At 35.9% G+C, this 14,037-nt stretch overlaps 1 protein-coding gene across 3 annotated transcripts in view; it reads right to left on the minus strand.

Annotated features, from left to right (window-relative positions):
* Positions 1 to 14,037, minus strand: part of UGGT2 (UDP-glucose glycoprotein glucosyltransferase 2) — a 186,003-nt gene that overhangs the window by 59,038 nt on the left and 112,928 nt on the right. For all 3 annotated transcript variants that reach the window (XM_002918641.4, XM_034665381.1, XM_034665382.1), the window contains 2 exons: positions 13,252 to 13,383; positions 7,547 to 7,671 (listed from right to left, as the gene is read on the minus strand). In XM_002918641.4, the coding sequence (XP_002918687.2) occupies positions 7,547 to 7,671; positions 13,252 to 13,383 (257 nt within the window). The remainder of the gene's footprint in view (positions 1 to 7,546; positions 7,672 to 13,251; positions 13,384 to 14,037) is intronic.

A 14,037-nucleotide genomic window follows, 5' to 3' on the forward strand; every position in this document is an offset into this window, starting at 1 on the left:
GGAGAGGTCACGACCAGCACCATTGAAATTGCAAGGATTATTAGAAACTTTTATCAACAGCTATATGCCAAAAAACTAAACAATCTGGAAGAGATGGAGGCCTTCCTGGAAACCTATAAACTACCAAGACTGAAACAGGAAGAAATAGATTTCTTAAATAGGCCAATTAACTATGAAGAAATTGAGTCAGTGATAAACAACCTTCCAAATAATAAAACTCCAGGCCCAGACGGTTTTCCTGGGGAATTCTACCAAACATTCAAAGAAGAAATAATACCTATTCTCCTAAAGCTATTTCAAAAAATAGAAACAGAAGGAAAGCTACCAAACTCATTCTATGAGGCTAATATTACCTTGATCCCCAAACCAGGCAAAGACCCCCTCAAAAAGGAGAATTACAGACCGATTTCTCTAATGAATATGGATGCCAAAATCCTCAACAAGATCCTTGCTAATAGAATCCAACAGTACATTAAAAGGATTATCCATCATGACCAAGTGGGATTCATACCTGGGATGCAAGCATGGTTCAACACTCGCAAATCAATCAATGTGATACATCATATCAACAAGAAAAGACTCAAGAACCATATGATCCTCTCAATTGATGCAGAAAAAGCATTTGACAAAATACAGCATCCTTTCCTGATTAAAACCCTTCAGAGTGTAGGAATAGAGGGTACATTTCTCAATCTCATAAAAGCCATCTATGAAAAGCCTACTGCAAGCATTATTCTCAATGGGGAAAAGCTGGAAGCCTTTCCCTTAAGATCAGGAACACGACAAGGATGCCCACTCTCGCCACTATTATTCAACATAGTACTAGAAGTCCTTGCAACAGCAATCAGAAGACAAAAAGGGATCAAAGGTATCCAAATCGGCAAAGAAGAAGTCAAACTGTCTCTCTTTGCAGATGACATGATACTCTATATGGAAAACCCAAAGGAATCCACTCCCAAACTATTAGAAGTTATAGAACAATTCAGTAAGGTGGCAGGATACAAAATCAATGCCCAGAAATCAGTTGCATTTCTATACACGAATAACGAGACTGAAGAAAGAGAAATTAGGGAATCCATCCCATTTACAATAACACCAAAAACCATACGTTACCTTGGAATTAACTTAACCAGAGACGTAAAGGACCTATATCCTAGAAACTATAGATCACTTTTGAAAGATATTGAGGAAGACATAAAAAGATGGAAAAATATTCCATGCTCATGGATTGGAAGAATTAACATAGTTAAAATGTCCATACTACCCAGAGCAATCTACACTTTCAATGCTATCCCGATCAAAATACCGAGGACATTTTTCAAAGAACTGGAACAAATAGTCCTTAAATTTGTATGGAACCAGAAAAGGCCCCGAATCTCCAAGGAACTGTTGAAAAGGAAAAACAAAGCTGGGGGCATCACAATGCCGGATTTCGAGCTGTACTACAAAGCTGTGATCACAAAGACAGCATGGTACTGGCACAAAAACAGACACATCGACCAATGGAACAGAATAGAGAACCCAGAAATGGACCCTCGGCTCTTTGGGCAACTAATCTTTGATAAAGCAGGAAAAAACATCCGGTGGAAAAAAGACAGTCTCTTCAATAAATGGTGCTGGGAAAATTGGACAGCTACATGCAAAAGAATGAAACTTGACCACTCTCTCACACCATACACAAAAATAAACTCCAAATGGATGAAAGACCTCAATGTGAGACAGGAATCCATCAAAATTCTAGAGGAGAACATAGGCAACAACTTCTATGACATCGGCCAGAGCAACCTTTTTCATGACACATCTCCAAAGGCAAGAGAAACAAAAGATAAAATGAAAATGTGGGACTTCATCAAGATAAAAAGCTGCTGCGCAGCCAAGGAAACAGTCAAAAAAACTAAGAGGCAGCCCATGGAATGGGAGAATATATTTGCAAATGATGCTACAGATAAAAGACTGGTATCCAAGATCTACAAAGAACTTCTCAAACTCAATACGGGAGAAACAAATAAACAAATCATAAAATGGGCAGAAGATATGAACAGACACTTTTCCAATGAAGACATACAAATGGCTAACAGNATGGCTAACAGACACATTGAAAAAATGTTCAAAATCATTAGCCATCAGGGAAATTCAAATCAAAACCACACTAAGATACCACCTTATGCCAGTTAGAATGGCAAAAATTGACAAGGCAAGAAACAACAATTGTTGGAGAGGATGTGGAGAAAGGGGATCCCTCCTACATTGTTGGTGGGAATGTGAGTTGGTACAGCCACTCTGGAAAACAGTGTGGAGGTCCCTTAAAAAGTTAAAAATTGAGCTACCCCATGATCCAGCCATTGCACTACTGGGTATTTACCCCAAAGATACAGACGTAGTGAAGAGAAGGGCCATATGCACCCCAATGTTCATAGCAGCATTGTTCACAATAGCTAAATTGTGGAAGGAACTGAGATGCCCATCAACAGATGACTGGAGGGCACGTATTGCAGGGTGCACTGGGTGTTACACGCAACTAATGAATCATCGAACTTTATATCAAAAACCAGGGATGTACTGTATGGTGACTAACATAATAAAAAATATTAAAAAAATAAAATAAAAACCATCCTGCTTTCCTTATGATTGATATGATCTTTAAAGACTTATAAGTGGTGTTCTCAGCAGTGTCCATAAGAATGTGGTGAATCATTCAATTCAAGGCAGTATTTACTGAGTGCTGTTTATGTGTGCAAGCAGTGGGACACACACAAGGAAAGAAAGAAGGACAGGAAGAACTAAAGGGGGAATTTTTATAATTAAGAAGTCCAGACTTCTATGGTTACAAATTAGTTTGAAAACTAATTAAAACTGCATAAAACAAACACCTATATTACATATAACCAAATTTGAAAGTCCATGATAGAGGAAATGTATTATATGTTCATTGATACACTGGGGCAGAAAATGTTGGCTGAACTTTAAGACAAGTTTTTGGAAAGAAGAGGAAAAAGAAAGAAAAAGTACTTCCATTTTATAAAGAAATTTAGATTCAGAGTGGTTGAGAACCTGTGTCTCTCTACTATAATTTTTTACTGGACTGTCAGGTTCTGACATGTAGGACTTTGCTTAATGGCCATTTAAAAAACATATATAAAATGAATGAATTAATTGAGAACAAAATCTCTAAACTGCCTGAAAGGTATTTTATCAGCCATGTAGTCTCTAATATGTGAAAATTGGAGGCACAACGCAGGAAATATGGTCAAACATGCTCCCTGCGTTTCAAGGAGACCATACGCACTGAGAGAGGAAGAAATGAGGAAAGGGAAATTTGGGGCCCAAACACTGTTTTTGTAGATCCTCTGAATATGGTGGTATCCAGGTCAGTTTTTCTCTTTTTGCCAAGAACTGAAGAGGGGAACAGCATGAGGAGCTCCACCCTCCTGTCTGAGGAGTGGAGACCTCGCTGAGAGCCGAGCAAGCAGCGATCACTCTGCTACAGGATCAGCTATCGTGTGCTCCTCGGGGAGGCTGGCAAGGACTCGGCCTTCTGCAACCAGAGCCTACCTTCCTAGTCGCTAACTCTTGGAAAGCATGAAAACAAGGCCGCGCGTCATAAGCATATGCTCATATTGAGGCAACTATGAATTTATCCAATCACATCACGACTTGTTTAGCCTTGTGTGTGCACACGCAACAACTTCAACCAGAGGGGATGTTCTTATAGCTTCATGTTATTGGTTTTTGTTTGGGTGGTGATTTTGGTGTGAAATGCACCTTTAAAGTGGCTGAAATAGTTTCTCAAACCTACTTAAAACTGTATTTTTTTTACCAAATAAGATTAAAAAATTAGCTCTGAAATGTTCACAATATATTCACAAAATCTAAAAACTACTGAATTATATACTTTCCAACATATACTAGACCTAAATTATTATTTTTTTTTTTTTAAAGGTTTTATTTATTTATTCGACAGAGATAGAGACAGCCAGCGAGAGAAGGAACACAAGCAGGGGTAAAGGAAGAGGAAGAAGCAGGCTCACAGCAGAGGAGCCTGACGTGGGGCTCGATCCCATAACGCCGGGATCACGCCCTGAGCCGAAGGCAGACGCTTAACCGCTGTGCCACCCAGGCGCCCCTAGACCTAAATTATTTAACTAAAAAATAACTTTTTTCTTTTTAAAGTTTTCTTTCATTTTATTCCACTTGAAAATAACTGTGGATATTATCTCTTTGCTGCAGAAAAGCCCTTACTTTATGACTTATCATTTTCTATGGTAACATCATTTCCTAACTGATGAATTGCTCCCTAAGTGACAGGTTAAGTAAGGACATCCATTTCATCTGGATCAGAATTCTGTACTCAAGACGAAGAATCAGAACTTCGAGTTCTGGCAGGAACCACCTCAAAGTCTAGCTGTATGCTACAAGAGGCAGGGGTACACTGAAGTAAAAAATGGAAAAAGATGTAACAGAAAAACATTAACAAAAAAGAACGCTGATGTGGCTTAAATATAAGATGCCACAGACTTTAAGACAAAATAATTATTAGGAAAGAAGTAATATATCTAACGATAAAGGGAACAAGTCACTAGAAATGTAACTGTTTTGAATCAGGGTATACACGACTATAGCTCAAAATATTTAAAACAAAAATTGACGAAGTTACACAAATTAAATGAGAGATCCATAATCCTAACAGTGTTTTAACAAACTTCTTTTGGTAACCGACCGATGAAACAGAAAAATTCAGTATTTCGATGGTTGGGAAAAAACCAGGATGTTCAATATAATAGACATATGTACAATCTTACACATGATTAGAGAATATGCCTTTAAAAAAATCAAACACGAAACAAAATGAACCCTGTCTCACAAAACTGAGAGAAATAAATATTAAATAACTGATGCTCATAAACCATGTTCTCTAATCACAGTTCAAAACAAACTGGAAATCAATTACACATTGTGCCATTTAAAAAATTTAAAGCACATCTTATCATTTATTCAATAAATATTTATTGGGTGTCTAACAAGATCTAGGCACAATTCTATCTAGAGAAGATAAAAACAATAAAATGGGTCACGAATTTGCCTTGATGAAGCCAACAACCATAAATATTTCAAAACATCTTAAACAAACAAATGTTAAAAAAATCAAAACAGAAATTTGAACATATTAGCACTGAATCATAATGAAATATTTATATTTTAAATCTTATGTGATACAACTAAATAAGTGTTTAGAGAGATGCTTGAAGCCAGTAATTTAAAGATATGTAAGGGAAAAATGTGATATTAGTAAGCTATGAATTCAACTTGAGAAGTTTATAAAAGAGAACAGATTAAAAATAAATAACAAAGAACTGAAACTGATAAAAAACAAAACAAAACCAAACAATTAGGAGCTTGCCATGTCTTAAATCCACATATATGAAAAGTAAGGTAAGTCTAGTAAAATAGATATATCTTTTGCTAAATTAAGCAAACTAAATCAAGAGAAAGGCCAACATAAATGAGATGTTTTAAAAGCTGGAAGTTAAGGAACAAGCTGTTAAAATTCACAAATGACATGAGTGTCTAATATTAGACAAAATGTTACAAAAATTAAGACAGTCAAGCAAGGAAGATCAATACAGAACCTAAGATTGTTCCTATAATTTAGCATTAAATAATTTGAAAATGTAACTTAAAATACACCATTTACAATATGAGCTAAAAGCATAAAGTACAAGGGAATAAATCCAAAAACAGATGTGTAAGACCTCATGGGAAAAAATGGAAGCTTCAGTGAAGGACCCAAAAGGAACACTAAGTAAGTGTGTCTAACTGTCTACCTACATATTCTCATATATATGCTTATAGATAAATCATAAACCACAATTATATACCATATACACCAGTTATATACCTATATTATTTTATACATTATATAATATTATGTTGTCTATAGTATATTATACATTTTTATAGCTATATATAAACAATACATGTATTTATTTAATAGATGGGTAATTTAATATTATTAGAAGATGGCAATTCTCCCTAAACTAATCTATACGTTCAAAAAAATTCCCATTAAAATTCCAGGAACTTTTTTATGGAACTTGTTATGCTAGTCCTAATCATATTTATACAGAAAAACTAGCCAAAAACAGTCAACACAATTTTGAAGAAGAGGCAGGAGAATTTCTCCTATCCAGTATCAAAATTTCTTATAAAGCTGTGGTAACTGGAATGTGGGACTGGCACAAGACAGTATACCAGTGGAACAGAATGCAGATCCAAGAAGAATTAAAGATATAAATCAGTAAAAAAATAAATAAATAAAACTGTAAAACTTCTAGAAGAAAATAAAGGAGAATATCTTTATGAACTCAGGCTAGAGAAAATTCTTATACAACCTACACACACACACACACACACACACACACAGATCACAAACAAGCCATGAAGGAAAAATCCTGACAATATTTTGACATCGAAATTAAAAACGTCTATATATCCGGTAAGAAATTACAATAAAAAAGTAAATAGCCATGTCACAAACTGTAATATGTGAGGCACATAAAACTGATAAAGATTAGTATAAAGAATCAAAGAAGATGCTTATACATCATTAAAAGAAGAAAACGCAACAGAGAGCTAAGCAAAAGACATGTACGGGTATTTTACAGAAGAGTAAACATGAATGTAAATAATTGTATGAAAAGATACTCAACTTTACTAAAAGTCAAAGAAATGCAAATTAAAAAAAGACACAATTTCACATCCACCAGGTAGAAAAAAATGAACAAGTCCGATAACACCAAGTATTGGTAAGAACTTGGGGAAACTGAACTTTCACGTTTCTGGAGGAAGTGTTAATTGCTGCAACTATTTTAAAGGACAGAACTTAACAGTATCCCGTAAAGTGGAGGACATGCATACCCTACAACCCAACTGCAACACTCCTGTGCTCTAGAGAAACTCACACTGCTGGTTCATTATGGCATTTCTGTAACAACAGTAAAAAACTAAAGCCAAGTTCACTGTATCTCAGTACTGGACTGTATAAACGAACTACAGTATATTCATAAAATGAAACACTAAAAAGGAATTAAAATGAAGAAATTAGTTCTACATACATGAACGTAGATAAAGCTCCAGCTGAAGTCGCAAAGGAGCCTATAGTAAATAGCATTTCTCTAAAAAAGTCAGGCATTCAACACAATCAACACTGATCATGGATATTCACATAAGAAGCAAAAGCATGAACACAAATATGGAATCATACACACAACATTTAAGAAAATGGTTACCTCTCAGGAAGATGGAGACAGGCTGAGTGGGTAAGAAACAAAAAGGACAGTAAGATCCAAGGCAAATAAAACTAACTATTAACATCTACAGTTTGGTGGTGGTGAGTATATGGATGCTTTTTGTTATTTAAATATTCTCTACATATCTCTTATTATGTCTTATGCATGTATTTGAAACATTTTCTAATCCTACAAAGAAAAAATAAGCTGCAAAATAGCACCCCCCAAAATATATTACTCTTAGGATTTTAAATACTTACTTCTTTGAGCTGATTTCCATATTTTCAACAATGCCTTTAATTTTCTCTACGAAATTAGTAAATGTTATTTTTTCCAAGAAGTAAAAATCTTCTGCACAGAAAATTTCATCTAAAGGTCCTAAGAACTTAAAATGAAAGTAGTTTCATTATTATATACCTTCTAGAAGATACCAGTTTGGGACAAATATTTTCTCATCAAATAGATATTTAAGCAAAAACCGATTACAGATTAAACACATGGTGGCTATCAATCCCACCATTTACTAAATCTACTGGGAAACAAAGAAGAAAAAATGTCTCTCACTTTGATATTCAAATAACATTTGCATAAACACCAAAATCAAACTGACAAAATTAAAAAGGAGTAAATTATTTCCATTTGAAAGTTTTACTTTGAAACATAATGCTTCCAAACACCAAAGGCTTTCCGTCCTAATGTAAATTATACAAGCGTCTATATTTTATAAGTCTTTTATTTTCGTTTTTCTATTCACCTATAAATTGTGGCCTACACTATGTCAGTATGAATTAGCACATACACAAAGAATGAAAAAACAAAAAAAGAGACAAATCATGTAATTACTTAAACGTACCAACCCATTTTCATCCAACTGATGCCGTATAAATGGTTTGGAGCCCAGCAAGGTCATGCAGGTCAGCTTTAAACCAGTAACTCTAGAGGTGGGCAAGGTGTCATATTGCCACATACTTAATTTCGTAGGATGGCTATTCCATCACAATGACCACAACTCGACAAACATCAGCATTCCCTAGGGGAAGCAGTACGTTCAGTCATCATCCTATCATGAACGCAAGCCCCGATGTACAAGGTAGGCCTGATGCAGTCTCACGCACTGAACAACTACACCTCATGACAAACACCTAGAAAGTATATCATTCTGAGTATTTTTTTTTTGGTAAAAAGACAGAAGAAAATGGTTGTAGCAGACTTTCTCATTTCCCCTTCATCTACTTCTGCAATTAATATTTTCTAAAAATTGATAAAGTTCTTGAATCTCTTCTCGTTTGCTCATATCACAGGTGATCTTAGCTGGGATGTCAGCATTCCAGCTAAACAAATACCATGTTTCACTTTAAACATAAAACATGGGCTCTTAATGCAAAAAACGGGCGCTATAAAACTAAAAGTACACATACAAACATTTCTTTGCCTTGAGATCTGGTACCCCTTTTAAAGTAACTTTGAAAGTACTTTCAATGTTGTATTTTATGGACTATGACTAGGAGAGGCCTGGAAAAGAGCTGAATTTTATCTATACTACCTCTACTGATTGGAGCACTTTTGTTAATAACTCGGAAAAAGGAAATATAATCTCAAATTATTTTAAGGGGTTAATTAGATTGGCTATCTTCACTGATTAAAATTCACCAGAGAACTCGTTCTATGTCACCTATGTAAGTATAGTGTCAAACAGCTAGGAGAAACTTGATTCTTCTATGTCTTATTTCTTCTACTTAAAGTTGAATATAATAGTTGTGGAATAAGATAACTTCAATAGTATAAAATTCACATAATGTCCAAGTTGGGAAAAAGGAATATTGAACTTGAAAATCCTGTAAAAACACAATAAAACCTACCTGGTGCCTATCCAACCTATCCATCTTCTTTACTACATTTTGGAAATGTGATTTTTCAATTATCCGGAATAACTGTTGTAATAGAAATGCATTACCTCCTTTGAGAGCTCATTAATATTTTAGAAAACTCTGTTAACAGTGTTCATCCACATACTGAGCTAAAAAATCTCTACACTCATGGAGGCCTCAGCAACTGGCCTTGATTCTATTCTCTCAGCAAGCGTAATGCAAATTGAATCTACAAACGTATCCACTATTTCTTATGACAGCCTTCAAATATTTAAAGAGAAAACAGGAATTAATATTTATTGAAAATTTACTGTCTGTGGCTGTTTTATGTGCGTTAGGTTTAAAAGTATATTTAATCTCTATGACTCTGTAAAATAGACTGTCATCATTCCCTCTGTCTAAATGACATTTCCAAACCAAGTCTCATAGAGGTCATATAATTAATGGTGCAAATGGAATTTGAATCCAGATTTGTTTGGCTAAGAAAAAGGTCTTGCTTGTTTCTCTACTCTCTGCTACCCCTTGTCTTTCACCAATTTGTAAACATGTAAGTTAATAACAGTAAATTTATTACAATCATAGTAACAGTGTTATTTAGCATTTTAATACTAAAAATATATAAATTTTGAATTCGTGAGCATATAGTAAGAAAGTATAAGACGATTGCTGCCCCCCAGTTTTAATCACTGCATTTAACAATTTGACTTTGAGTGTGTTTCAACTCTAACAAACTTTTGGATGGGTTCAGAATGAAGAGATTCTAAAATGTTAGATTTCAAGCATTGAACTATCTTGTTCTGAGTTGTAACTATCTGCTACAATTGCTGTGATTACTGTGCTTTTTAAGCATTACTCTGAGACAGAGTAATAGACTAAGTATTACATGAGAGCCCATAAGCCACAGTACTTCTTTTCAGATATACTTTTCTATTTGAGTCACAGTTCCATAAATAATAAAATTATAATGTTCTATGAACCAACACAAAAATCAACGTAATTGGACTTAATATCTATCTCCAGCCCAACCTCTCCTGAGTTCAACTCACACATTCAATTGCCAACCCAACAAGCTTAGGAGGAGGTCTGGAACTGACCGCTGAACTCTTCCTAATGTGCAGAGTGGACTCTCTCTCCTTCCCCTTCCACTCCTCCTCAACAACCCCGCTCTGTCTACAGACTTCCTCGCCTTAATACACGGCATCTCCATTCTGCCAGTTACACAGTTCTCTCACATCCCACGTCAAGTCTGTCAGCAATTCCTGTTCACTCTTCCTCCAAAATACATTCCACAGCCACTCCTCACTACGTCCGCTGGAGCCATTCTGGTCCGAGCCGCTGTCAGCTCCCACTCAGACTACTGAAATAGCTCCCAAATGGCTTCCTGACCCCCTACAGTTTGTCCTCAATATAACAGCTGCTAGAGATCCAAACAGAACATAAGTCAGATCATGTCCGTCCTCTGCCCCGAACTATGAGCTTCATGACTCATTCAACGTAAAGCAGGAGTCCTTGAACGGTCCATAAAACCCTACATCATCTGGTAGGCAGCTGCTTCTCTGAGCTTCTCTTCTGACCACTCTCTCTCTACCTGCTCTTCCTAGAACACAAAACAATCATCTCACCTTCGGACCTTTGTCCTCACCGTTCCCTCTATCTAGAACATTCTTCTTCCAGATATTCCACATGGTTTGCTCCCTCACCTCCTCTGGTTCTCTCCAAATGACACCTTATCAAGTAGGATGCTACTTGTTATCTGTTGCTGCCCACCAAAATATAAACTTCATGAAAACGTGTTGTTCACTACTAAACTCTCAGAACCTAGAAGAATATTTGGTTCACAGCTGGTGCAAAATTAGGATCCAAGTTTTTTTTTTTTAAGATTTTATTTATTTTAGGGGCGCCTGGGTGGCACAGTGGTTAAGCGTCTGCCTTCAGCTCAGGGCGTGATCCCAGCATTATGGGATCGAGCCCCACATCAGGCTCCTCCGCTGTGAGCCTGCTTCTTCCTCTCCCACTCCCCCTGCTTGTGTTCCCTCTCTCACTGGCAGTCTCTATCTCTGTCAAATAAATAAATAAAGTCTTTAAAAAAAAAGTTTATTTACTTTAGAGAGAGACAGGAAGAGAGTGGCAGATGGAGAGGGAGAGAGAGAATCTTAAGCAGACCACGTGCTGAACGTGGAGCCTGACGTGGGGCTCAATCTCATGATCCTGAGATCCTGACCTGAGCCAAAATCAAGAGTCGGAGGCTTGGGGCGCCTGGGTGGCACAGCGGTTGGGCGTCTGCCTTCGGCTCAGGGCGTGATCCCGGCGTTGTGGGATCGAGCCCCACATCAGGCTCCTCTGCTATGGGCCTGCTTCTTCCTCTCCCACTCCCCCTGCTTGTGTTCCCTCTCTCGCTGGCTGTCTCTATCTCTGACGAATAAATAAATAAAATCTTTAAAAAAAAAAAAAAGAGTCAGAGGCTTAACCGACTGAGCCACCCAGGTGCCCCTAGGATCTGATTACTTTTGTAAATTTCAAGGAAAATGAGGAGGAAACCATTATTCTAGGAAAAACATAACTAACATTTTTTATCACTAATATTGATAGCAACTTATGAATTACATTAAACAACGACAAAGAAAACATAGGGGAGCTTTCCAGACAGAGACAAAGGTAGCCACATACGTAAAACTGTTCTAAAAAGCTACAATTCTTCCCAAAGCAACGGTTAAAAATAAAAAGCAATGCAATTTCTGGGCTTCCACATACCTCACTATCAAATTCACAAATATTTTGTATTACTGTTAATAACACATGACAACTGTTTTCACTGATTTGTAAAACAGCTCTGTACAAAGATGAACCTTTAGGAGCTAATGTAATTAGCTTGAAAACTGCTACACTGAAGCAGATATATTTATATGTGAAAGCTTGCAAATACGAGTCCCTCACCATTCTCTAATTCCTAGTATTTATAGACTCACGTAAGAAAGAATAAACATAATTTTAAGGGAAAATGATGTGGTAATAAAACAATGATAAAATGTAGAAAACAGGGGCATGTGGGTGGCTCAGTCATTTAAATGTCTGCCTTCTGCTCAGGTCATGATCTCGGGGTTCTGGGATTGGGCTCCCTGCTCAGCGGGGAGTCTGCTTCTCCCTCTCCCTCAGTCCCTGCATGCACTCTCTCTCTCAAATGAATAAAATCTTTAAAAAATGCAGAAAACAAAGAAAACGTTAAGACTGTATTATAGCTTGGAAGACAATTTAGGGATATATAATTTGGTAGTTCAAGCAAAGATATGTCAAACACATTGCCTTACTTGATAATAAATCTAAGCACCAGATTCAATTTTTTAAAACTTAAATCATTCCTGAGAAATAAAACCAGATTCTCATACTCAAAAAATAATAAGTAGATATCATCATGAGTTCTGTAGTTCTGTAAAGATTCTCTAATTCATCAGAAAAATGTTTCTGATATACTAAGAGAAAAAAGTGATATAAAATTTTATACATACATATATATGATAGGATTACAATTATGTACTTTTACAAACCAGACATGGCTATGTAGAGTAGAAAAAGGGGTTAGAAGGTAAAACAACAAACTATTCAAAATAAATTTTATTAGGAGGGTAGAAGTAAGAGTGATTTTTCTTATAGATTGTTAATGCTTACACCAATAAATATTACTTAATAGCTCAAAAATAACAATTTAATACTTTTGGAAGTTAACATAATCAATTGTAGAGAAAAGCTGTAAGAAGAAAAAAATGTCACAACGTACTTTCTACACCCACTGCAACAGTGGTTCTCAGTCACAGTGTTGTGGTGGATAATAAGTTGCTTGTTCTAATATTTGTATTAGAGCAAAATAAAAGCTGTCCCCAGGAGACACTCTTAGCCACCACATTCAACATTGTCATCACTGGGGGGTGGGGTGAGAGAACGAGTAGCGTGCCCTTTCATTCATGCCGAGACCTGTGGGGTGTGTCTCGAGTAGGAGCCCGTCCTCCGCAAGTGCTACAGCAGGCGTGCTGTGATAGAAACAAATTTGAGACCCCTCTATCATAGGTCCATGAGAAAAGTGAGCAACTGCTTTTTCTACTTACTTTCCCATTGCTGACAATACCTATTTCTCCAGGACGCAATTTAAGTACATCTTGACAGAACAGCTGATGAGTTCGGAAAATATTCACTCCAACAGTATTATATTTTTTCTCAAAAGCATTCTTATCCATCCCCTAAAGCATAAATTAAGACGGATGAAATTAGTAAGAGAAAATATGTCAAATTATTTTCTTAACAAAGCCTGCTTTAATATATTAATGAAAAATTTGAAATTATTCTAAATTATTTTTAAAAGTACTATTTTCTTCTGAAACATTTAAAAAAAGAATATTCCTTTGCCAAGTCAATTACAATATTTGTAAATCTTGTTACAAGCAGATATCATATGCCATCCATTCTTTCAAAATTTCAGGTGATTATTGATTAGTAATATGCAAGGGGGCATCAACGTAAATAAAATTTAACATTAAAGAAATGAAACAAAATGTTTATTAAATTCTGAACTCAATACCCCCATTTGGTATACTCAGTAAAAACAACTGTCTAAAACAGAAATACCTTATCTCACCTCATTATACCAATCTCACAAAACCAATTTAGTAATAATGCATTTTATTTCTGAAATACAGAAGTAATCCTTGGTTAAAGTAAAAAAAATATATGGACATTCACAGAAAATAAACCACGAATAGGTTCTTCACATCTTCACGCTAAAACACACTTCTCCATATCAGTACTTATCAAACTTCAATGTGCCATCACCTGGTGCATCGTTAAAATGTAGTTTCTACTTCAGAAGTTCCAGGGTGGGGCCTTAAATTTTGAAT

Source organism: Ailuropoda melanoleuca, chromosome 7 (assembly GCF_002007445.2).
Source record: "Ailuropoda melanoleuca isolate Jingjing chromosome 7, ASM200744v2, whole genome shotgun sequence".
Classification (NCBI taxonomy): Eukaryota; Metazoa; Chordata; class Mammalia; order Carnivora; family Ursidae; genus Ailuropoda; species Ailuropoda melanoleuca.